This window comes from Macaca fascicularis, chromosome 3, assembly GCF_037993035.2.
Source record: "Macaca fascicularis isolate 582-1 chromosome 3, T2T-MFA8v1.1".
Taxonomy (NCBI): Eukaryota; Metazoa; Chordata; class Mammalia; order Primates; family Cercopithecidae; genus Macaca; species Macaca fascicularis.
The window spans coordinates 126223896-126250239 of NC_088377.1; the positions used below are offsets into that span (position 1 = coordinate 126223896).

At 36.4% G+C, this 26344-nt stretch overlaps 1 protein-coding gene and 1 non-coding gene across 30 annotated transcripts in view; both read right to left on the bottom strand.

Moving 5' to 3' along the window:
- PPP1R9A (protein phosphatase 1 regulatory subunit 9A) overlaps positions 1 to 26344 on the bottom strand; it is a 389269-nt gene that overhangs the window by 177319 nt on the left and 185606 nt on the right. For all 29 annotated transcript variants that reach the window (XM_074035497.1, XM_065542316.2, XM_074035502.1 and 26 more), the window contains exon 2: positions 6543 to 6675. In XM_074035497.1, coding sequence (XP_073891598.1) covers positions 6543 to 6675 — 133 coding nt within the window. The remainder of the gene's footprint in view (positions 1 to 6542; positions 6676 to 26344) is intronic.
- On the bottom strand, positions 21568 to 21708 carry LOC123572722 (U4 spliceosomal RNA). Its single transcript, XR_006697254.1, has one exon. It is a non-coding gene; the product is annotated as a U4 spliceosomal RNA (small nuclear RNA).

A 26344-nucleotide genomic window follows, 5' to 3' on the forward strand; every position in this document is an offset into this window, starting at 1 on the left:
ATCCATGTACGTTTTTCCCCTCAGTGTATTGTTCTTGTGTTGTTTAAGAGACGATCAAAGTAGCCTCTCCCACGCTGAAAAATACCACAGAATTTCTCTCCTGTATGAAATCTCTGGTGTTTATATGTATTGGTATTCTTGCTGAATTCTTGCTCACTTTCATTATACTCACAGGGTTTCTCTTCATTATAACTTATCACATGTCAAACCAACATAGAGCTGTGAGTCAAACTTTCCCATACTCATTACTGTACAAAGGGCTCCTCTCAAATGTGAACTCTCCATACTGTCACACCATTAAATAATTTCTTCCTGCAACTATCTTGAGTGAAAATTACTTCTTGGTTTCTAAATCCATTTTCTCTGCCTCGACTCACGTCTTGGTAGAATTCTCTTTCTTCCTTCCATTGTTCCTCTCATTGCTTTTAACTGGAAATTACTAAGATCTGCAGAGCTGAAAATCCAGTTGCAGAAAAAGCAATATTAACTTAAGCCATCCTCAATTCTAATGCAAATTACCTACAAGGACAACGTGATGACTGAAGGGCAATACAACAAAGAGCACAATCAACGCACAGAGACCAGAAGACTGATGTTCTCCAGCATCTTATTTATGTACAGCTTTCTCTAAGATGAGTGAAGTCTGGAGCCTCATCCTTAAAGGCCACTTATTACTCCTGTGGCTGCCCCATCAAGAACCTAGCTGCACCCTGTCTTCCTCTCTATACATTCCTAGGGACAGGCAAAGCACTAAGGCAAAACAGCCATAAAATGATGGCAAAGCCAGTGGAACTATGTCATTGTGGAAGACACTATTGTCATACTATGGAGCCCAAAGCTTATTTTCTAACTTCTGGTTTCCCATTTTGGGTAAGCCTCTTCTGCCACAAGCCTAGATGATACATGCAGTCATGTGAATTTTCTTTATGACATCTTCAATATGTTATTATTTAACCCATGTAGAGTTATTTATTTTTACCTATGCTATAATGAAGGTGTCCAACTTTAGACTCTTCCAGATAGATGCTCAGTTATGCAAGAACAATTTATAAAGCACACAATTACTTCTAAGCTGAAATATCATGGGTGTCATATATTAAATTCTCACACATACTAACATCTTTTTCTGGATTTTCTATTTTGTTCCAGTAATCAACTGCCATTTGAATACAATTTGTTCTGATTACAAAAGCTTTACATTGTATTTAGATATGTGGTAAATTAAGTCATTCATATTCTTTTTCATACTTAAGTCTGAATTTCTCCAGACTTAAATTTTACCAAAAAACTTTAATACTGTTTTTTGCAATTCTCCTCTCCCAACCCAACTTTGTTGGCAGTTCTATTTGGAGTCTTCTCATCCAAGAATATGGTTTGTCTTACAATTTGCTTTCAAATTGAAATGTCTTTCAAAAAGATGTTATTACTTTATTTAGATAAATTCCATGTTTTTCTTAGTAATAAATATTTTGTTGTTTTGGTGCTACTGCAAATGAAATATTTTTCCCATTTTCATTTCTAAATTCTTAATGTGATTACATAGAAAAAAATGATTTGTATACATATCTTGGATGTAACCTCTTCCTTCACAGATTATTTTACCAAATTTAATATTTTAAATTAGAATCAGTTTGGTTTTCTAGATATATATGGATATGAATATATCAGCAAAAGGTGATGCTTTTCATCTTTTATTTGCTGTTATTTATACTGGTCATTTCATTTAAAGGGCATTACAAATTTGATTTCTAGTTTTAATTAAAATATCTTTAGTGTTTACTCAATTTAGAAATAGAATTGTTTGTATTGCAGATCGACAGTTTGCATAAATTTAGGCAGCTTCCATCACGTGCTAATTTACAGAGTCTTTCAAGTGGTAAATGTTACCAAATTGACATCTTTTCATATCAATTTAACATGAAATTTTAAAAATTTAAGGGCTTTTCCTTTAAATTTTATGTGGATAAATCTCTGAATAATGAACCATTCTGGATCCTTGTATCTAAAACCCCATTTGATCTTAATGAGTCTTTCTTTTTTTTTTTTTTTTGAGACAGAGTCTCGTTCTGTCGTCCAGGCTGGAGTGCAATGGCACGATCTCGGCTCACTGCAACCTCCACCTCCCAGGTTCAAGCGATTCTCCTGCTTCAACCTCCTGAGTAGCTGGGACTACAGGTGCATGCCACCAAGCCCGGCTAATTTTTTGTATTTTTAGTAGAGATGAGGTTTCATGGGTTAGCCAGGATGGTCTCAACCTCCTGATTTCGTGATCTGCCCGCCTCGGCCTCCCAAAATGCTGAGATTAGAGGCATGAGCCACCGTACCTGGCCTTTTCTCTTTAACTATTTCTATATTTGATATTTTATTTCATTTAGAATTTTAAAATATATATTCACAATTGTAGTTGTACCATGGCAATCTTTTTTGTAGTACATTAGTTTTGGGTGTAAACTTATATGGTATTTCAACGAAATGAAGAGTTTTCCTTCATCATCTACGATCTAAAATAGTTTAAATAACACTGGTTTTATGTGTTCTTTAAAGGTACAATAGAATCATCTAGTTCTGACAACATTTTAATGTTTTATCTTTCGTTGCCATTCTCGTTTCTTCTATGGCAATTAGTCTATTTTACTAAAGTTGATTCTGGTAATTCAAATTTTGTTAGGACATAAATTATTTCTGGGCATACACCTCATTTGAGAAAGAAATGCAGTGACTGACTGATCTTTTCTAGTAACACTATATATTTGTCTTCCATTCCTAGTTTGCATAAATTTGCTTTCAATTTTCACCACTCAGTATTATGATTGATATATTTTATAGATGTATTCAATGAAAAGGATTTTTATTACCTTGTTTTACTAGATTTTCCTTTCTATGTTATTAATATTGTTTTTACATATACTACTCTTCTTTGCTAGTTTGTTTATTTGGTTTACTTTTTCTGATTTCTAAGACAGGTCCGTTGTTTACTTTTTAAATTTTTTTATTTTAAAGAAAGAAATCAAGGATATAGCTTTTCTTCTGAGTAAAGGTTTTGCTGTGTGCTACAGACTTTTTAAGTTTAATCCTTTCCAAGATGGTTTGGGATATGAGTTTTAATTTTCTCTTAAATCAAATATCTACCTAGGAATGTATTATGTAATTTCCAAATTCTCATATTAAAGGAACTTTTAAAATTTTTTCCAAAGGATAAAACTTTTTCTCTTAAAATACAGCTTGAAATAGAGTTCATTGTATTAACCCACTCCTTGATTTTTGTTTTCTGTCCATAAATTTGTCCAGTTCTGAAAGAAATATATTGAAATCTCCAATAATTGTATTTGATTTGGTTATCTTCTAGTTTGATTTATCTAGTTTAGTTTTTTGTATGAAATATGGCAATATACAAATGAGTTTAAGCAAATATTTATCTACAAAACATTACGTTTAAACAATAAAAATAAAACAAATGTCCATGTACAAAGACACAGAATATTACTGACATCATAAAAGCCCACTATATATCCCTCCCTGACTCTTTCCTCAGTGACCATTATAGTAAATATTGTGTTAATCATTCCCTACTTTTTAATACTACTTTTTAAAAACTACTCTTTTGTGTATCCCAAAACAATATGCTATTTAATTTTCTTGGTTTGAAATGTAAGTAAATGCAATTATATTACACTAAATGTCTTCTTCTGTGGTTTGCTATTTTTTACTTTCCCTCGATAACATGTTAAGAATCATACATACTACTGCATGAACTGTAGCACCTCCATTTTCACTGCTCAGTAATATTTTATTGCCTAGGTATGCTACAATTTATAGACCCTTTCTACCACTGATGAATATTTGGATTGTTCTCGTTTTTTTGCTATACTAAAATAAGTAATATGATGGCCCAGTTGGGTTTGTATGGCCCATGAACTAAGAATGGCTTTTACATTTAAAAATGTATGAAAAATGTAAGCACTACTCTTTAATTCACTTTAACCCCAAATGAAAGTGTCTTTTAACAGGAGTAATCCATCAGTCATGTTTGATGTAATATGACTAGTATTCTTCATACTTTTTCATTTAAGCAATTGTATGTTTAAAACTTAATAGTTTTCACCTCTTTTTTCCTTGCCTTTGCTGTTTTGAACAAGCTGCTCTTTATTTCCCTCCCTCCCTGCTAAACTGGACAGTAAATTACTCAGATAAAGTATGTAGGCAATGTGTTCTTTAAATCCTTAGATAGCAGCAGATGTCTTTCTTTCACCAGGATGGATATGGAATTCTTGGATCACCATCCTTTTCACCCTCAGTGGCATGTAAAATTATTTCTACATCTCCCTGCTTCTAGTGTTGCAGTCTGATGCTAGTCTAATTATTTTGCCTTTGCAAGTATCTTTGCTTGTTTATTTGCTTGGGTATTTTTTGGTCTGGAATTTTTTAAGATTTTTCACTTTGCCTTTGAACATAAGGATTTTTTCCCAGGCTATGCCTAAGTGTGAGATCAGTTTGGGGTTATTTAGCCTTCTCACTCACAAATGGATAAGCTCTTCCTGATATATGCCTCAGATCTTTTTTTTTAAGGACAAGAAATTTTTTTTGTATGATTATTATTAGTCTGTCCTTCTCCATTGTCATTTTCCCCTTCTGTTGCCTACAACTTATATATTGGGGCTCTTTCATGACTTTTCTTGGATTTTTGCTCTGTCATTTGAGAATTCTTTTTGGAACATCTCTTAAACGTCATCTTCTAGATTGCCAACTTAAGTCTCAACAACAACTAACCTCTTCAATTCTCCTGGTGAAATTTTTCATTTCAAAATCAAGTAATTTGTTCTTGTTGCTAAGTTGCTCAATAATGTCTTTTTAAAAATCTTTATAAATTCAGGGGAGTACATGTGCAGGTGTGGTATATGGATATATTGCATAGTGGTGAGGTCTGGACTTTTAGTGTAACCTTCACATGAATAGTTCACATTGTACGACAAGTGGTTATTTGTCAAGCCCCATCCCCCTCCCACCCTGGTAACCTTTTGGAGTCCCCAGTGTGTATTACTCTGCTCTGTATGTTGATGTGTACCCATTGTTTAGCTCTCACTCATAAGTGAGAACATGCAGCAAATAATTTTGTGTTTCTGAGTTATTTCATGTAGGGATAATGGCCTCCAGCTCCAACCATGTTGCTGCAAAAGACATGATTTCATTCTTTCTTATAGCTGCACAGTAGTCCATAGTGTATATATGCTCCATTTTCTTTATCCAGTCATCTATTGATGAATACTTAGGTTGATTCCATGACTTTGCTATTTCCAAGACTATTTCCATTTAATAGTGCTCTGTTAAACATACAAGTCTCTTTTTGATATCATTTCTTTTCCTTTGGGTAGATATTCAGTAGTGGGAGTGCTTGGTCAAATGATAGTTCTATTTTCAATTATTTGAGAAATCTCCACACTGTTTTCCAGAGATTGTACTGATTTACATTCCGCCAACAGTATCTAAGCATTTCCTCTTCTCTGCATCCTCACCAACATCTGTTGTTTTTGACTTATTAATAATAGCCATTCTGACTGGTGTGAGATGGTGTCTCACTGTGGTTTTGATTTCCATTTCTCTGATGATTAGTGATGTGGAGTGTTTTTTTCATGTTTGTTGGCTGCTTGTAAGTCTTCTTTTAAGAAATACCTGTTCGTGTCCTTTGCCCACTTATTAATGGGTTTCTTTTGTTGTTGTTGTTGTTGTTGTTGTTGAGTATTTGAGTTCCTCATAGATTCTGAATATTAGTCCTTTGTTAGAGGCATCATTTGCAAATGTCTTTTTTTAAACCATGCTTGAATATCCTTGGGTAGGTTTTTGTTTCTTTTTTTCTTGTTATTCAAGTTATCATCTGTTTGTTCTACTCTTTTGTTTTCAAAGATCTCTCAGAGGTGTTATTTCTCTGTTCACTGAGTGACAGTTCAGTTCTTGGGTGCCCATCTTACATCTTACATAGCAATCTCTGATCACATGGGTCAGCAGTAACTACAGTCAGCAGGGTGTTAGTCCAGGGAGAGAAATCAGAAGGAAGCCTTTCTGCTCCCTCTTCTCCCTGCTCTCTTTCAACCTTCTCCCCTCAGAGATGGAGAGGATGTAGCCCTACTGTTAAAATTTCCTTGGATTCTACTGCCTTCATTAAAAATCTACATAATTTTCCAATTATCCACCAAAACAAAAGAAAACAACCATCTGCCCCAAGCTCTCATATACCAGCCCTTTCTGGGCTCTCAGCTGTAGCAGCCCTTTCCAGGAATACCAACAAAGCATTAGGCCTCACTCATACCTCCCTGGTCCTAACCACCATCCCAGCCAGCTAAGATAGATGGGTTTCAGTTGGGAGTAAAACTTTCAATCCACCATCTACTCAGAATCCATATCAACTGTTTTTGAAACTTAATATATAAGATCCTCTGTGAGAATTAAAATTTTATCTAATCCTTAGAAAAAAGGCTACACTTTGGAAAAATAATTCTGTATTATTAACATAGCAACATAATGATATTAACACTGTAGCACTCACGAACCTTTCTCTAGTTCCACTGGGAAAAGTTCCAGCTTTTCTACACGTTTTTCAAGTTCATACTCAGCTGAAGCAGCCACAGGGTCAACTTCATCATTTCTCCTGTCATAGTCTTCATTGGAGTATGTGTTGAAAACCTGTAGTAAGAGGCCAACAAGATGATAATATAGAAAAAAAGAAACTGCCAAGTATTCCAAACTATGTAAGTTTAAACATTCACGTGATGAATTTCTTCTAAACAACTGTTTTGCCTTTAAAATCAATTGGGATGTTAAGAAAAGGAAAATTGAGTCAGTATAAAAGTAACTTACTAATTTTTAAAATGTATAAGTGATAGTACCACTTTTAAGAGACAAAGTAGCCACAGAACACATTATGTGAATAGCAATATTTATCATCTTTTATAGAATCAGAATATACCATATTAGCTGCAACGCTCTGCTGTTTCCCAATAAAACTAAGGTAAAGCATCTTGAAGCTACCTAAGCAAATAACCAAACTAAACCTCTAGCCCTGAAGTAGCAGTGTGTCAGTATTATCATGCTATCTCAATCACAGGATTGCTGAACCTGATCTCCATTCTAACACTGTCCTGGGCTCTTTGTCATCCCTCATTTTACTTGCATATACATTTAAGTTAAATCATCATTGAAACTTTCTATGAAATTATTATGAAAATATCGCTCAAGGGCTGTACAGCAAACAGGATATTGACAGCTGTTTATTTCTTACCTACATCATTTAAAAGACAACTAAATGTGGCCTTCAGATATAGCCATAAGAAACCTGATTGTCCTTATTTCTGCTGAAATGTTTATCTTAAAAGGAACCGAAGTAATTGTCCAACCCCTCTCTTAATACAGGAAGAAATATATGAAAGAAATACATGTATAATTAATCAAGTCCAATTATTATACATAACAAACACTGGCATTTTCAATTAAATTCAATAATTATTATGCATCTAAACTGTGTCTAAGGAAACTGTGTCCTCCCAAAAATCGTACAGTCTAGGATTAGCCTTTAAAATAATATTTATAAAAAGATACAGTAAAAACAGAACGCAGAACAGAAGGCCAAAGATTAAAGAAATTATGTCTATTTCCTACAAAGCTGGCCCTGCTGGTCTATGGACACTTTACATTATATTATTGGAAAACAAGTAATTCCTGTATTCTACATATGGTAACTTATAAACCAAGAATACATATGCATATATAGGAGCAGATGTAATGTGGCTCCTAATGGTATATGCTTTTCAAAATAGTGTCATTTGTAGGATTTGTACCTGAGTGGGTACTGTTTTTCTTCCTGACTTTCAACATGTTTTCATAGCCTCGTGCCACTTGGATCCCTATTTGGTCTCTACCATGTTTCTCCACCATAGTCAACCTTATTGCATCAAAATGCACATTTCCATAGTATGGGGTTGGTGCTTTTATTTCTCTTTTCACAATATTTCATAAATATTAGCATGTTTCCCATGCTAATATTTCTCTTTTTCTTTTCTTCTTTTTTTCTTTTTTTTTTCATTGAGACAGGGTCTTGCTCTGCACTCCAAGCTGGAGTGCAGTGGTAGGTTCACTGTAGCTTCTGCTTTTTGGGCTCAAGTAATTCTCCTACTGTAGCCTCCTGAGTAGCTAGGATTACAGGCACATGCCATCATACTCAGCTAAATTTTAAAATTTTTTTGTAGAGGCGAGGTCTCACTATATTGCCCAGGCTGGTCTTGAATTCCCAGGCTCAAGCAATCCTCCCATCTTGGCCTCCCAAAGTGCTGGGATTACCAGCTTAAGCCCCTACACCTGGCCTAATATTCTTTTCAAATTGTCATACTTATAACTTTCTCTTAGACAACCCTTTTGATCTTTCACTTCCTTTTATATTTTTTAGTAATTGCTTATTCACATTTATTCATTAAACAATATTTTAGAGTTCTAAACTCATGCTTGACATCATGCTAGGCACTGGAGAAGGAATAGTTTCTAGTAGCTTACAATTTAAAATGTGGTAACTGATATAAAAGTAGAATATACCAACTATTTTTTTTTAATTTTCCTGAGAAAGTAAAGAATTTTGTGAAGGCAAAGATACTTGACCCGAGTCTTGAAGAATAAACAGAAATTCACATATTTGAGTGCAGAAGAGAAGGAATGTATATTTTCAAATATAAGACCCTAGACCAAAATATATATACACACACATACACATATCTATAGTTTTTTGGAAAACATTGATAGTTGAGTATACTGCAATGGAAAATGCCTATAGGAGCAAGCTTTACACATAAAATAAGAGTTAGCTGGGCCTGGGTCTCATGTGTCCTGGAAATCACTGGCAGATATAACTGGAAATTATTCATTAATATTTATCACTTCTCTACTTCTGCTAATAGGTCCAGGTTTATGACTGCAAAACAGTGGTTTAAATAGTATTCATTCTGGAATATTGCTCAATTTCACTAGTACTAGTAAGTAAATAAACATGTATGTGTGTGCCTATATATAAAGTAAGTATGAAAGAACTGTTTCAAATAAATAACTCCTTCCCCACATTTTTTTTTCCAGGAATCCAAACACTCTGATATCATAATATTCTTTCCTATTTGGGCTAGTTTATAAAGTTCATTTGAGGGTATTCTGAAATTAAATAAAACAAACCTAAAACAGTAGGACTGCATATTGGAAAATGATACTGTGTATAATTTTTGAGACATCTAGCAATGAGATGACTATGCCACCATTTCATTCTTTAATCTCAGCACTTTAGGAGGCTGAGGTGGACAGATCATGAGGTCAGGAGATCGAGACCGTCCTAGCTAACACAGTGAAACCCCATCTCTACTAAAAATACAAAAAATTAGCCAGGCGTGGTGGCAGGCGCCTGTAGTCCCAGCTACTAGGGAGGCTGAGGCAGGAGAATGACGTGAATCTGGGAGGCGGAGCTTGCAGTAAGCTGAGATCCGGCCACCGCACTCCAGCGTGGGTGACAGAGCAAGACTCTGTCTCAAAAAAAAAAAGGAAATAAATAATGTAATATACTCTTCATCTTCAGCTTACTCATAAATTAAGTAGGCATGCAGAAAACGCTGCAAATTATTGAAAAAGAAAAGCCAGAAGTCGTTATTTGTAGATTAAACAATTGATTACTTGGAAAATCCAACAGCTTTAACAGAAAAACTACTAGAACTAATAAGAGTTCAGTAAAGTGATATAGCTTTTAAAACTCAATACCTATATACAAAAACAATTTAGAAAATACAACAAAATGATCAAAATAATACTTAGTAATTACCAGCCATAAATGTAAAAGAATTTTTCTCTATATAAAACTAAGTGATGAGTACAAAAAGCCCTGAAGAAAGTGCAATGCCATATTATTTTCCAGGATTAAAATCCTTAATATTATGAAGACATCCACATTCCTAAATAACTGCAAATATCAGTTTATCCTAAGTTAATTTATGAATTCAGGGCAATAAAAAATAAAATCCTACCTACATTTTTCATGGAAACTAACAAGCAGTTTGAAAAAGAATAAGGGTAGAATCAGGCCCTAGTGGATATCAAAACACATAATAAAACTTCACTTATTAAGGCAATGTAGTTTGAGCTCTGGGATACATTCATTTTTATATTCTATTCTGTTCCACTCCTTTTCTATTCAAATTAGTTAGAGTGGTCTATTTAATAAATTATGAAAAGAATTAGGTATCTACCGGAAAAAGATATTCCTACTTATATCACGAAGAAAAATACAATTCAGAACAAAAATAAATATATATATATAAAGAATGCCAAAAGAAAATTTGGGACAATGTTTAGCTAACAGGTTAGAAAGAAATTCACAGATCCTAGAAGTTCTAAAGGAAATAAATAATTTGATTAAAAACGAAGGCTAAAAATTTCTAAGCACTAAAATGTACCATAATGAAGTTATAAGTCACAGATTAGGAGAAAATATGACCAAATATTTAGATGAAACATGAATATTCCTAATTTATAAAGGGCTTTATCAACTCAAACAATTGCGTGTATAAGTAGTTAAAGGAAATTGAGAATTGAACAAAGAAGAAATACTAATGTCCAGTAAATGATGTAAAGATGCTCAGCTTTATTAAAAATTAAGCAAATGCAAATTAAAACAAGGATATACTATGCATTCATCCATAAGAATAGATTGTTGTTTTTTTTTTCAACTTCAGTAATTTTTATTGAGATCCCTGTGGTTCATGTGTCTCTACAAATTTATTTATTTATTTATTTATTTATTATTATTATTATTATTATACTTTAAGTTCTAGGGTACATGTGCATAACGTGCAGGTTTGTTACATATGTATACTTGTGCCATGTTGGTGTGCTGCACCCATCAACTCGTCAGCACCCATCAACTCGTCATTTACTTCAGGTATAACTCCCAATGCAATTCTTCCCCCCTCCCCCCTTGAACATCGATGCAAAAGTCCTCAATGAAATACTGGCAAACTGGATTCAGCAGCACATCAAAAAGCTTATCCACCATGATCAAGTGGGCTTCATCCCTGGGATGCAAGGCTGGTTCAACATTCGCAAATCAATAAACATAATCCAGCATATAAACAGAACCAAAGACAAGAACCACATGATTATCTCAATTGATGCAGAAAAGGCTTTTGACAAAATTCAACAGCCCTTCATGCTAAAAACGCTCAATAAATTCGGTATTGATGGAACGTACCTCAAAATAATAAGAGCTATTTATGACAAACCCACAGCCAATATCATACTGAATGGGCAAAAACTGGAAAAATTCCCTTTGAAAACTGGCACAAGACAGGGATGCCCTCTCTCACCACTCCTATTCAACATAGTGTTGGAAGTTCTGGCTAGGGCAATCAGGCAAGAGAAAGAAATCAAGGGTATTCAGTTAGGAAAGGAAGAAGTCAAATTGTCCCTGTTTGCAGATGACATGATTGTATATTTAGAAAACCCCACTGTCTCAGCCCAAAATCTCCTTAAGCTGATAAGCAACTTCAGCAAATTCTCAGGATACAAAATTAATGTGCAAAAATCACAAGCATTCTTATACACCAGTAACAGACAAACAGAGAGCCAAATCAGGAATGAACTTCCATTCACAATTGCTTCAAAGAGAATCAAATACCTAGGAATCCAACTTACAAGGGATGTAAAGGACCTCTTCAAGGAGAACTACAAACCACTGCTCAGTGAAATAAAAGAGGACACAAACAAATGGAAGAACATACCATGCTCATGGATAGGAAGAATCAATATCGTGAAAATGGCCATACTGCCCAAGGTTACTTATAGATTCAATGCCATCCCCATCAAGCTACCAATGAGTTTCTTCACAGAATTGGAAAAAACTGCTTTAAAGTTCATATGGAACCAAAAAAGAGCCTGCATCTCCAAGACTATCCTAAGTCAAAAGAACAAAGCTGGAGGCATCATGCTACCTGACTTCAAACTATACTACAAGGCTACAGTAACCAAAACAGCATGGTACTGGTACCAAAACAGAGATATAGACCAATGGAACAGAACAGAGTCCTCAGAAATAATACCACACATCTACAGCCATCTGATCTTTGACAAACCTGACAAAAACAAGAAATGGGGAAAGGATTCCCTATTTAATAAATGGTGCTGGGAAAATTGGCTAGCCATAAGTAGAACGCTGAAACTGGATCCTTTCCTTATTCCTTATACGAAAATTAATTCAAGATGGATTAGAGACTTAAATGTTAGACCTAATACCATAAAAATCCTAGAAGAAAACCTAGGTAGTACCATTCAGGACATAGGCATGGGCAAAGACTTCATGTCTAAAACACCAAAAGCAACGGCAGCAAAAGCCAAAATTGACAAATGGGATCTAATCAAACTAAAGAGCTTCTGCACAGCAAAAGAAACTACCATCAGAGTGAAAAGGCAACCTACAGAATGGGAGAAAATTTTTGCAATCTACTCATCTGACAAAGGGCTAATATCCAGAATCTACAAAGAACTCAAACAAATTTACAAGAAAAAAACAAACAACCCCATCAAAAAGTGGGCAAAGGATATGAACAGACATTTCTCAAAAGAAGACATTCATACAGCCAACAGACACATGAAAAAATGCTCATCATCACTGGCCATTAGAGAAATGCAAATCAAAACCACAATGAGATACCATCTCACACCAGTTAGAATGGCGATCATTAAAAAGTCAGGAAACAACAGGTGCTGGAGAGGATGTGGAGAAATAGGAACACTTTTACACTGTTGGTGGGATTGTAAACTAGTTCAACCATTATGGAAAACAGTATGGCCATTCCTCAAAGATCTAGAACTAGATGTACCATATGACCCAGCCATCCCATTACTGGGTATATACCCAAAGGATTATAAATCATGCTGCTATAAAGACACATGCACACGTATGTTTATTGCGGCACTATTCACAATAGCAAAGACTTGGAAACAACCCAAATGTCCATTAGTGACAGACTGGATTAAGAGAATGTGGCACATATACACCATGGAATACTATGCAGCCATAAAACAGGATGAGTTTGTGTCCTTTGTAGGGACATGGATGCAGCTGGAAACCATCATTTTTAGCAAACTATCACAAGAACAGAAAACCAAACACCGCTTGTTCTCACTCATAGGTGGGAACTGAACAATGAGATCATTTGGACTCGGGAAGGGAAGAATAGGTTGTTTTAAAAGACTACCACATCCAGGCAGGGTGCAGTGGCTCACGCCTGTAGTTCCAGCACTTTGGGAGATCTAGGAGGGCGGTCACTTGAGGTCAGGGGCTAGAAACCAGTCTAGCCAACATGGCGAAACCCCATCTCTACTAAAAATACAACAATTAACCAGGCATAGTGGCATGCACCTCAGGAGGCTGTGGCAGAACTGCTTGAACCTGGGAGGCAGAGGTTGCAGTGAGCCAAAATCATGCCATTGCACTCAAGCCTGGGTGACATAATGAGACTCAAAAAAAAAAAAAAAAAAAAAAAAAAAAGACTACAACATCCAGTGTTTGTGAGCATATAGAAAAAAGGATACTCTTGAAGAGGAAAGCATAGTTAGAAAGTAGTTATCAGTATTTTAAATGTAAATGTCTTTGACATAATAATGTCACATCTGTGTTTACAGAAATACTTGCAAATGTGTACAAAGATGTATTTGCAAAGAAGTTCATTACAGCATTATCTGTAATAGCCCAAAGCAGGAAATTGCGATTGTCCACCAGTAGAGAAAATGGCTTGCTAAATTATGATATATACAAATATGTAATTCAATGCAGTGATTGAAGAGATGTATATCTCTCTACTGACATGGAAGACCCCAAGATACATATATCATTAAGCCAAAGAGCATGATGCAGATATAGAAAAAGATATTCCCAATTCATATGATCTCCAATTGGTATGGTCCCAATTTTAACCTAATTTAAAGCCCCCTAAATAACCTAGTTATGTAGCACTTGCCAACTTGTAAAACCATGCTAAGCCTCAGTCTCCTTATTTACAAAATAGTTATTATAATAATAATGCCTATCCCCATAAGAGTATTATGAAAATAAAATGAAATAGTCCTTGTAATTATGCTTGGTTCAATGAGGGGAGAGGAAAAGCTTTCCCAGGGTAATACGAGGGATAATATTTATCCTGATACCTACTATTCATATCATACTTTTTAAAAATTAAATTTGAAAACATTTTTAATAGAGATAGGGTCTCACCATATTGCGCAGGCTAGTCTTGATCTCTTGGCCTCAAATGATCCTCCCACCTTGGTCTCCCAAAGTATTGGGATTATAGGCATGAGCCCAGCCTCATATTCTCTTTCATAAACATGTTTTGAATATATCATCCACTGGGATGTTTAATGTCCTTTAAGCAAAAATCTGCGTAACCGACTTAGTATTAGAACATAGATTAGGCTGCCAAAATCGCCATGTCCAGAGCAATGCACTGTCATTACACAATGGCTCACGGCCTGCCAGGCTTTCTGTTTTTTTCCTGACCAGGAAGCCCTTTCATCTACATGATCTTGATTCTTTCCATTTTCTTACAATAGTTCTATTATTTTTATTTATGTTAACCTTAATTGCTCTACAAAAATATGGATAATTAATCAAATAATCATCAGAGCATGATTCCTTCTGGTATTCCAGCAACACAAAAAACTCTAAAGGCCAACAGTATTCTGGGCCCTAATGTTCAACACCATCAAGATATATGTATTTTTGCAGTTCAAGCACCTTCACATTGTTCCTGTTTTATTTCACTGAGAAAAGTAAACAAAGGATGTTTATATTTAAGACTTCTTGTTTCAGAGCCAACAAACGATATTCTGGTTCCCGGATCAAAGGAAACAAAACAAGACCTCATCCACTGCTTCACAGCAGCGACAGGCTTTCAGGGGTAATGAGTTTACAAACACAGTTAGCAAGGACATTTCTGAATGAACAACCCAAGGCTATGAAAAGCAAATAAAGTAAAAATTAGCTTATTATAAGATTTCAACTAGAATCATTATCTTATATATATTTTCAGTAGTTTAAACTGCAACACTTTTTCAAAACGGCAGCAATACATTTTCAACAATAAGAAAAAGACTTATTTCCTTCACTTGTTTATGACACATTTTCTTTAATCAATGCAGGTCTAAATAAATTCAGCATTTTCTTGAAATACTGACTGGAAGGAATCTCCCACAATGCTTCCACAAGGTCTCAGTTCAGGCTATGGCCCAGGTTCTGTAAAATCTTCCAGACACATCAAAGATGAAAAATGTTCCAGGTCCTAGCACGCTGAGTTTCAGATGATGGCTTGGCAAAGTGTACGTACTCCTGGAGATAAGCCAAACATTCACATGCTTCCACAAACAGGCTACACTCATCACAAGCTTCCTTGGCAGAACTCTGACTCACCTTCACATGATTTCAGTGGCTCTGCAAAATAAGCTCTAAATTGAAACTAACAATAAGCATGGAGAAGATAGCCACATATTAACATTCCAAAAACCACTTTGGCAATCCTCACAAAGGAGAATTCTAATAGCTTTAGAGCAATGTATAATTTCAACTTTCCTTTTCTTCCCCCAAATTAAGGCTAGTTCACTGATTGACAATAGGAAGAATTATCTAGTGTATTGATTGCCCAGTGTGTGCCCGGGAGTATGTTAAGAGTAAGCCAAACTGGAGTTTATAATCATCAGACAATTTAGGGTAAACACTGGTAGTCTCCAAAGATCTAAACAGCTGAGGGCTTTATAGTATATTCCTCTACAATCTTATAATGTAAGGAGTATGTTACAATGAAAAGAAATTTCAAACTAAATTCTGCTGCATGTAAAAACATTGCTTAACTGGAAGGTGCAAAAAACAGACTCATAGGGCTATCTCATAAAACTCTGTAAAATCCCAGATTTCTGTCCTTAAAGTCATTTTGAAAAGTAGCCTATGTGAAAGGTTTACTTAAAGCAGTTGCAACTACATTCTGTAGTAGGATGCATTTAACATTCTAAGTGGATCACTCACCAGAATCTTACATACCACAAAACAGGATCAAATGGAGTACTAGTTAGGTATTACTCCAAAAGTTGTTAATTTGCTACCCTCGCCTGACCCAAAGTCTAGTTACACAAAATATTTCTAAGGCTAACCCATGTACCTTCAACATCATTGATTTCACCAATTATTTGTAACATACTTAACATTAATACCCTGTCTTGTGTAGATTTAAAGTATCAATATCTGGGTGCAGGCTTCTAATCAGCATCTTTCAAATAATAACTTACTAATCCTAGTGTGTGGATTCATGAATGAAATACCTAGAAAGCTAAAGGGTCCTAAAACAAAGTCACTCCCATAAATAGTATGTTATATATGCTAAAGTACTTTAAATTATAGACAATATGACACTAGACACAAATTAGCTCTCTTTACCAACCAATCTAGGGAGTAAGGCAGAAAAGCATAAAGAGTTCCCACGGTTTTTCATATTTTAGTGTTTCAATGGATTACTAAAGAACAAGAAGTTGGGCTGGGCGCGGTGGCTCACGCCTGTAATCCTTGCACTTTGCGAGGCCGAGGCGGGCGGATCACAAGGTCAGGAGATTGAGACCATCCTGGCTAACACGGTGAAACCCCGTCTCTACTAAAAATACAAAAAAATTAGCCGGGTGTGGTGGCGGGTGCCTGTAGTCCCAGCTACTCTGGAGGCCAAGGCGGAAGAATGGCGTGAACCCGGGAGGCGGAGCTTGCAGTGAGCCGAGATCACGCCACTGCACTTCAGACTCCAGCCTGGGCGACAGAGCCAGATTCTGTCCCCCAAAAAAAAGAAGTTAAAAAAAAAAAAACACACAACATACCCTACATACTGGGAGGCAGAGAGCATGCTAGTTCAAATGGCAACACAAGGAAGTCCACCTTTGTCAAGGTTTTCTAGAAAAACAGAATTAATAAGATATGTGTATGTGTTTTTTTATATATACTATATATATTTATATTAAAATTGATTTATTTTAAGGAATTGTCTCATATGACGGTAGGGACTAGCAAATCCAAAATGTGCAGGGTAGGCCTGTAGGCCGGAGACCCAGGGAAGAACTAATGTTGCAGTTCAAGTTCAAAGGCAGTCTGCTGGCAGAATCCCCTCTTCTTTGATAGAAGTCAGTCTTTCTTCTATGAAGGTCTTCAATGAATTTGATGAGGCCAATCCACATGAAGGAAGGCATCCACTTTAGCCCACTGCTTTAAATGTTCATCTCATCTAAAAGATACTTCATAGACTCCAGAATAATGTTTACCCACATATCTGGGTACTGTGGCCTACCAATGTTGACTCATAAAATGAGGCATCACAAAGTCCTTCAAACAGGATATTCTCTGGCTGCAAAACTGAACTTTTTAGTATTTGACAAGGATAGTCTGGAATATGACTTCCTTACAAGTAAGTAGAAATAAGACTACAGATTTACAACACCTACAAGCTACAGAGACATTTCTGACAAGTTAAAGCATTTCATAAGTGTAATATCATTACTTCCATACTTAAACTCCTAGCTTAGAAAAGAAAAAGCCAACCTAGCTAGCACTGCAGTAGGAAAGAATACTGAGGGGCAACTGCATGGGGCCCACATGTAAGGCAGTGGTCAATGAGAACTTGTGCTGCCGTACTCTGTGGGCTTGGCCAACTCACTGGGTCTTTCTGAGATCAGGCTTTTATGTGCAAGAATGCAGGACCAATTCTGATACCCAGGCTGCTGGATTCTAGGGTCAATCTTGACGCTGAAACCTAATCAAAATTCTTATCACTATGTGTCTCTCTGATGACAAGTCTTCAACTATTCATACCTACATTTGATGGTAAGTTAACTAAAAGCATGAATTCTAAGTTGTAGCTTATTTATAGCAAGTTATCTGTTCCACATTTTTTAATACTGCCACATAAATACACAATCCTATTGAGCATTTGAGGGATGGATCATCTGGGACCCATATTTCTACCTAGATGATATTATTATGTTTTTTAGATAGTTAAGCTTTTAGTTAATTTTACCACTCTGCTAGTTCCATTCTCACATCTAAATCATCTAATAGGCATTATAAATGCCAAACCAAAACACTTAGTTTACTGCCCTCTGCTAAATATGGGTCAGCAAGGCAGCTGAGACCCCTCTACCCAGGTAAAAGATAATATCCATAAGCTACTTTTGCAAGGAAAGGTTTCTGAGGGATATCCCATTTGAGGGCATTAATAGGCCAGATGCTCTCCTTCACAACCACAAATCCACATAATGACTCAAACTCTGAATTCAGCAGTAATGTACAAAAAGAAAAGGAAATGTAAAGATTAATACATGTAAAAATCATAAAAGTAAGTTTTTTCTTGCAAAAATACAGGAAAAAAGAGAAAGTAAAGATCAATTTATATTTGTTCATATAAACAGTAAGCTCACTTCTGTAATCCATGTGAGCTAGCCCAAAGAAAGGTAAACTAGTCTATCTATGAAGATGTTAGTGCTGCTAAGCAGTATTTCCAGTTCTTCTTGTGGGTGCGAAGGGTATTTTCTTTCTTTACCCTTTCTTGCCTTGGGGTGGGGCTATGTAAATAATTCTCACCAATGGGTTCTGGGCAGAAGTGGTGTGTGTCACTGAGCCATTTTACTGCGGAGGCAAGACCTTGCAGTGTTTTTTTTTCTCCTTGTATTTCTGGAATCTGGAAAGCATATATGATGGAAATGGATCCTCTACAAGTTTAAGTACCTTAGTGACTATACTGAATACAAGGAGCTTCCCTTTGACCTAACATGGACATGTAACATCAGTGAGAAATAAACATCTGTTAGAAGATAATGGGATCATTTAGTAGTGCAATATAAACTAGCCTATGTTAACCAGGCTACCATCTAAAAGAATCACTTGCTCACTATTACTATGGATTGCAAAGATCCTATCTTGCTTTAAAAACACAAGATTTTGGGGCCAAGAGATGAATATAACTAAGAACCTTTCACCTCATTTTAAGTGAAAACATTAGTGACAATAAATCACACAAAGAACCCCAGGCCATGTCAAAAGCACTAATCTCAAGTCAAGGCCCTATTGTCTGTTCTTCTGCTGTAAGCTCAGTTCCAAAAGCCTACGGGCCTCAGGGAGGGGACTGAATACCACCTTCCATCCTAGGTGGTTCTACATCTTCTTCCCAGCTTTTCCTCACACAGGGCTGTGGGAACCCAGGCATGGCTGCTTATAGTGGCATCAATCATATCTTCCATATTACCTACCTCTCATGTATTTCTTCCCTTATGCAATACAAAGAGAGATAGTTTTCAGAACCAGTTCTTATCTAAGGACAAAAGAAGTAGTGAGCAAAATAGTCTTCAGAAGGTGAAGATACTGGAAAACACAACTTACGCTGCTTACTAAGTACTCTCAATTCATATCTCCATAGTATTCTTCTTATATTATTTGGAGCAAATTGTTGTATCCCCAACATATTCATATTCAAGCATATACAAAAGTCCATGATAAAATCAAGTATGCATTTTTGTATTATCAATAGCACCAACCACCTCAAATATAGAGGATGCAAACTCTTTAAATTTTTAAACTATTTATTTATTTTTAATAGAGACAGGGTCTTGCTATGTTGCCCAGGCTACTCTCAAACTCCCAGGCTCAAACAATGCTCCCACCTTGGCCTCCCAAAGTTCTGGGATTACAGGCATGAGCCACCATGCCCAGCCAGAAAACTCCTCAAATTTAAAATAGCTACAGTTGACTTTGTGGAAAGTTTTATATATACATACATGCATACACACACACACGCGCACACACACACACACATATAAGTAAAATATATATAGTAGTACATATATATGAAAAGTTAAATTTTCATATATATGAAGATTTTTAGTGAAAGAATATTTCAAGATAAGTAGAGTTTTACTAAGGTCACATATATAGAAATATTAATGAAATAAGTTAAATCTCTTGCTTTTGACAACACAGAATTCAATCATTATTGGTACCATTTATTGGCAAATATGTGTTGTTAAAATACTTGAAAAGTATTTTTTTATTTTAATTTTCATTTTTATTCTAGTGAGACTGAACATTTTCAAACAATGGTCTTTTTTCCATCTTCAATTTGTGACTTACTGGTTACTATACATTGTTTTTCATTGACTTTTAATAAATTTCAATGTATAGTATTGCCTAGAGAAGCCTTAAAAATAAGTTCTCCCTGTAAAAATAGTTTATGCCATTAAAGTAATCAGGGAAAAAAAATCCTTCATAAATGTAAACTTAACTCATCCTGAATATGGACAAATTCTAAGACAATTAAACCTAAATTAGCGAGTTTTTTAACAGAGAACTGGGAAATTCCACTGATGTTCATGTTTTCCTCAGTATTTTTCAATTTATTGTAAACAATTAAACATATCCATGAGAAATTAGTAATGTCTTCTTTCAGTTCAGCCAGAGTTTTAAACTGGAGACATATTTTGCTAACTGACAACTGGTGGCCAGCATGAAATAAATTGGTGGCCTTGGTCCAGTTTTCACTGGACAGGTGTCCTCATCACAGAAACATTTAACTAATTAACCCAATTGGCACCTATTTGGGGGCAGTGGACAATCTCCTAGGTGAAATAACTGATTTCTCATTCCAAGAAGTAAATACTCTTGTACAGATGCAGCAAGTTAAGTTAGTAAATCAATTTTTGTTCTCGCATGTGTCTCAGCAGTTAGTCCTTCCTGCTGCTTTTACTACAACTGCCAGCACCGTGCTTCTAAAAGCCCATAGAGGAAAATTAGTCTAAATTGTCTAAATAAGAAAACAGATGGAGAGGACCAATACGAGGTGCTTGTGTGTGCACACGCAGTGAGATTACAGAGGGGAAATGGGGATGAGGGGATGCCGGGCACACGAAAGAGGGTCTGAGAGCTTCTCTGGAGCATAAAAATGGAAAGAAAGATTTTAAGCTTCTCCAGTACAGAAGTTTACACTCTCCCATGAAAATCCCCCGGGGTGACTAGACCTCTGAATGGAAGGGAGGGTGGGGTAAAGAGTATCATGAGAAGCAAACACTAAACTCTGAGGTCTTGGGTACCTTGGGAAGAGTACCTCAAGCTCCAAATTTTACCTGGAAACAGAATGAAACAGCCTTGAAAGGAACTTAACTGTTCGTTCAAGGAGGTCATCAGAAACAACTGTGGGCTAAAGTCAAAGGGGCTCTCAACACAAGGACCTCTGTAAAACTCCCAGGAACCGTACATACATTTACCCAGGGTAGTGGAAGAGAATGCCAAAACATGGATGAGGCCAAACAAGTGGGTGAGGATCTCAAGAAGGTTAACATTAGTGTAGAGGAAAAAAGGAATGTGATATAAAGTGATTGGCAAACTAAAATGGATTCCTATTCCTTACATAAAAAAGGTTGATGATCAGGCTCTTCACAGTACTATAATAGTCTCTTTTTTCTTTTTTTTTTTTTACATTTATTTTTATTCAGTCTCCATAGAGACTGCCAAAAAATGCCAATGCTAACTATATTGTAAGTCATCATGGCGGGGTATTGGGAAAGGTTTTCAATTAGCTATAATCACGCCTAGGATAAACCTCAGTTGCTGTGATACTGCCACTGCACAAAGCTATGATGATCTTTCCATATGTCAACACGACTAGGCTATAGTTTCCAGTTATTTAATCAAACATTAATCCAAGTGTCACTTTGAAGGTATTCTGTAGATGTGATTAAAGTTCAAAATCAGTTGACTTTAAGCAAGGGGAATTATCCTAAATAATCTGGGTGGGCCTGATTGAATCAGTTGAAAGGCCTGAAGAGCAGAGCTGAAGTTTCCTGAAGATAAAAGAAATTCTGCCTGTGACAGCAGCTTCAACTTGTGCTTGAGACTTCCAGCCTCCCATCTTCATTGCCTGCCCTATAGATTTCATACCCAGAGTCCACATGTGCATAAACCAATTCCTTGTGGTAAATCTCTTAAAATGTATCTTCTACTGGCGGTGCTTCTTTGGTTGACCTTGACTGATACATCAACAGTTCAACTCTTCCTCACAGAAAAGGTAGAGTAATTTACAGCAGTAGTTTGCAAAGTGCTGACTGTGACCTAAAGAGGTTGTGAATCAATCTAATAGGTCATGAAGAACATTAAGAAAGGAAAGTAAAAAGGATAGAATAGAAAAAGTCAGCATTCATTATAAGTAGTAAAAGGACATGTTGTATTTCAAAACTTTTGGTTTCAAATATACACATACATATACACATATGTATGGATCATATGTCAATATGAAATGGTTTTGATTTAGAGACTAAAAGAACAGTAGCACTTAAGAAATAGTGAAAAAGTCAAAGCAGGGAATATAGTTTTCTCCAACTACTGAGCCTGTGAATGCTGACCACAGATACAGAAATTACCCTTCACACTTTGTCTCCTTTTGAGCCACTGATTTTTACTTCAAATCCTTATTAAGCACCAGTTCACTGGCTGGTACTATGCTCAGTATTGAAAATATCTTATTAGGCCAGGCATGGTGGCTCACACCTGTAATCCCAGCACTTTGGGAGGCTGAGGTGGGTGGATCACCTGAGATCAGGAGTTCAGGACCAGCCTGGCCAACATGGTGACACCCCTTCTCTACCAAAAATACAAAAAAATTAGCTGGGCATGGTGGCAGATGCCTATAATCCCGGCTACTCAGGAGGCTGAGGCAGGAGAATCGCTTGAATCTGGGAGGCAGTTGCAGTGAGAAGACCGCACCACTGCACTCCAGACTGGGTAACAGAAAAAAAAAAAGAAAAAAAAAAAAAAACTTTACTAATCTCAGACCTATCATTGTAACCAACAAGGGCTGTAATAAAGGGATGTGGGCCATACTACGGGAGCACACAGTAGAGACATCTAAGCCTACCTGGGAGGAGAGGTGAGCAAGAAAGGATTTCCCAAGTGACCCCGAAAGCAAAGAGTTCAGCCAGCAATAGTTAGAGTGAGCAAATAATAAGGCGGGGTGGGGGTGGTAGGTGTGGAAGGCATTCTGAGAGGAACAGTAGCATGTGCAAGGTAGGAATAAGACAGAAGAACACAGTAACAGGACAGGAAGTAAGCCAACATGGCCAAGGCTACATACAGCAGTGAATGAATGGGAAGAGATGGTACAAAAATAGGTAGAGGAGCTCTGGGACACAGTTTTTGTGAGTAAAATCCACATGCCATGCAGAGTCCCTAAAAGCATTTGTCTTTCAGAGAATGGGAGTTTACGAAGAAGATTAGAGAGAACCAGAACTAAAAAGAAAGAGAGGAGCCAGGAGCTCTAGGAACCCTCTATCTTCAGTCCTTTTGGAAGACTTAATGGGAGTCTAGGCCCTCTCAGAATACTAAGAGATTTTTCTCAAAGTGATCCTGGTGAGGGGGCCATCATTTGTGTCACAGCAGAAGGAAGGCAAGAATATGATTGCACTGTCCTTGCAACGAAAGCAAAAAGAAGAAAGGCAGCATCAATCTTAGAAGGCCATGAGCAAACCAAGGTCCTAAGAAGTAAAGTTTCTCCTGCAGTCAGTCAGGCACAAGAGGAACATGAGGGAGAATGACAGCAACAAAAGCCCTTCCTTTGCCAAATACATGTTACATTTTTAGGGTGAAATTATGTAAAATACATGCATTGTAAAGGCCTATCTAAAATCCTCTATTTCCACAATGTGCTGGTCTCATATAAAGAGAATTCATACTTGAGGCTTAGCATTATCTATTAAGAGTCAAAGAATAAAACAAAGGTTGCACAATTTTCTACAATCTCAAACAGTTTCAAATGCTGACAGAGGTTTAAAAAAACTGTTTTAGCAAGGATATCTAGACCTACACAGTACAACGAAAAATTTTAATTTCTGTAAAGGTCAAGAATAAAATATGCTTAATTTTTAAATTCTTCAAGCTGAGGCCAGACATCACATGGTTGAAAAAAAAAAAAAAAAAGAATCTTCAAAACAAGACTGAAGCACAAACAACTAATTGTTAGGGAATGCATATATACATGAGGACACTGATGCTGTGGTACAAGGCTGAGCTTGTAAACCTAAGACTAGACTCACAAAAAATCTTTACTGCATTCGGGGCAGCTGTGATCCATGTTAAAAAATAATCACGTTACCCTTAAAAAGCAGGAAAGACTCTGTTTCCTTATAAACAGATTGTCCCTTCCCTTTAGACTTCTCCAAGAACTACAGTCAACTGTAATTGACCAATTCTGGATCATGACTGAAAATGTCAATATACAGCTAAATCTACAAATGGTATCTGTCGCATGTTCCCTTACTTATTGGAAAAACTGAAAGGGTGGAAATCCTTTACAGGAAACAAGATAATCGACTATCTTTGTTAAAATATGTCGAGGACAGTGTTATCTCATTATTCTTAGTGTTTTTGAAGTAAATGCTGCCACCACTTCCGTTAGTATAGGATTAATGGTCAAATCTGGGAATCACTGACCTTGAATCATACTAACTTTGACCTCATATATCTTTTAATAGAACTGATGGTTTTGTAAATATGCTTCTTAAATCAGTTGTCACCACAGCCTCAGAAACTGTCCACATGAAAGAACACACTAGAAAAACTGGTAATTTCTTTATTAAAATAAATAGGTGAATGCTCTGTAAGCAAAAAAGAAAATGCAGCAATCATCTGCACCTCCTACCTGGGTTCCTGATTCTGTATAGACGGTTCATACTTCTGGACCAGTTAGATGCCTTGATAGCACCTCAAATTTAAAGTATCCCAAAACAAAATTATAGTGTCTCTCATCTTGTCTTCAGTGTTTCTCATGTTTGAGGACAACAGGATCCTTTCGGCCACATAGGCTTGAAAGGGCAGTCAATCACACAACAAAACTTCCTCTTTTCCTCCTATACACCCACATGGAATCAGTAAAAATCACCTTTTGTTCCTATCTCTTTTTTGGGGGGGGGGGAGGGGTCGGAGTCTCCCTCTGTCGCCCAGGCTGGAGTGCAGTAACATGATCTCGGCTCACTGCAACCTCCGCCTCCCAGGTTCAAGCGATTCTCCTGCCTCAGCTTCCCAAGTAGCTGGGATTACAGGCATGTGCCACCATGCCTGGCTAATTTTTGTATTTTTAATAGAGACAGAATTTCACCACGTTGGCCAGGCTGGTCTCAAACTCCTGACCTCAAATGATCCACCTGCCTTGGCCTCCCAAAGTGTTGGGATTACAGGCGTGAGCCACCACACTCAGCCTGTTTCTATCTTTAAAAGGATTCTTGTTCTACTCACTCGTTCCTATTCCCTCTGCATACTAAGATTCCTAATAAGTTATCCTGCAACTTATGATACACCACATCTAGGTGCCATTCCTAAAGCGTGGCTCTAATCACATCACTGTGGGTCAGGAAACAACACTGGAAGATGGGATGGAGTAGGGTGCCAGAAGAGAGAGAATGAATTTATGAATGATTTTATATTTCTTTTATATACTTTTTTGTACTTTCCAAATTCTATATAATGAGCAAGTATTACTTTCTAATGGAGATGAAGAAGGGCACAAAAAAGCCTCCTAAGTTTCTCCATATTACCTGGAGAATATAGTTCAAACATGCAGAAAGACATCCAAAGTCCTCTAAGATCTGGCTCCAGCACACATGGCCAGCCTTTACCTAGCACTACTCTTCCTTTCACTCACCCTATCATCCAAAAATTGTTACTATTTTGTTATATGTTTGCTAAGCTTTCTTTAATATTCTTCGGTCTCTCCTAAGATTTATTACATTATGCTATATATTGTATTTATCTGTGACCACAGTTTTTATTCAAATAAAGTCAGCTGCTTTGGAGTCTTATCTTTCTATCACTTAATGTTCACAGTACAATGTTTTAGAAGCAATGGCCTTTAATAATTGTCAGTGAAACATATAAGGTTGGTACCTTAAATCAGAACCACTTCTGAACAAAAGAAAAGTGACCTGTGAGAGGCAAAACCTCACAAAAGGATAATAATAAAATTTATAACTTCAAAACAAAGAAGTCTTATGCACAGTTGAGGCTGTATTCTAGAAGACATGACCTAATAACATAGACTTAATGATTATTTATGTCAGGAATCAAGTATTACCAAAAAAGGAAGATTTATTAATAGTACCAAAATTAATTTTTGTATCATATGGTAGACAACATAAAAAAAGATTTTTACTCTCCTTTTGATGGCTTAGGTTGTTCCCGGCAAAAAATTTTATGTTTCCGGTTTTTGATCATTTTAATGTGACT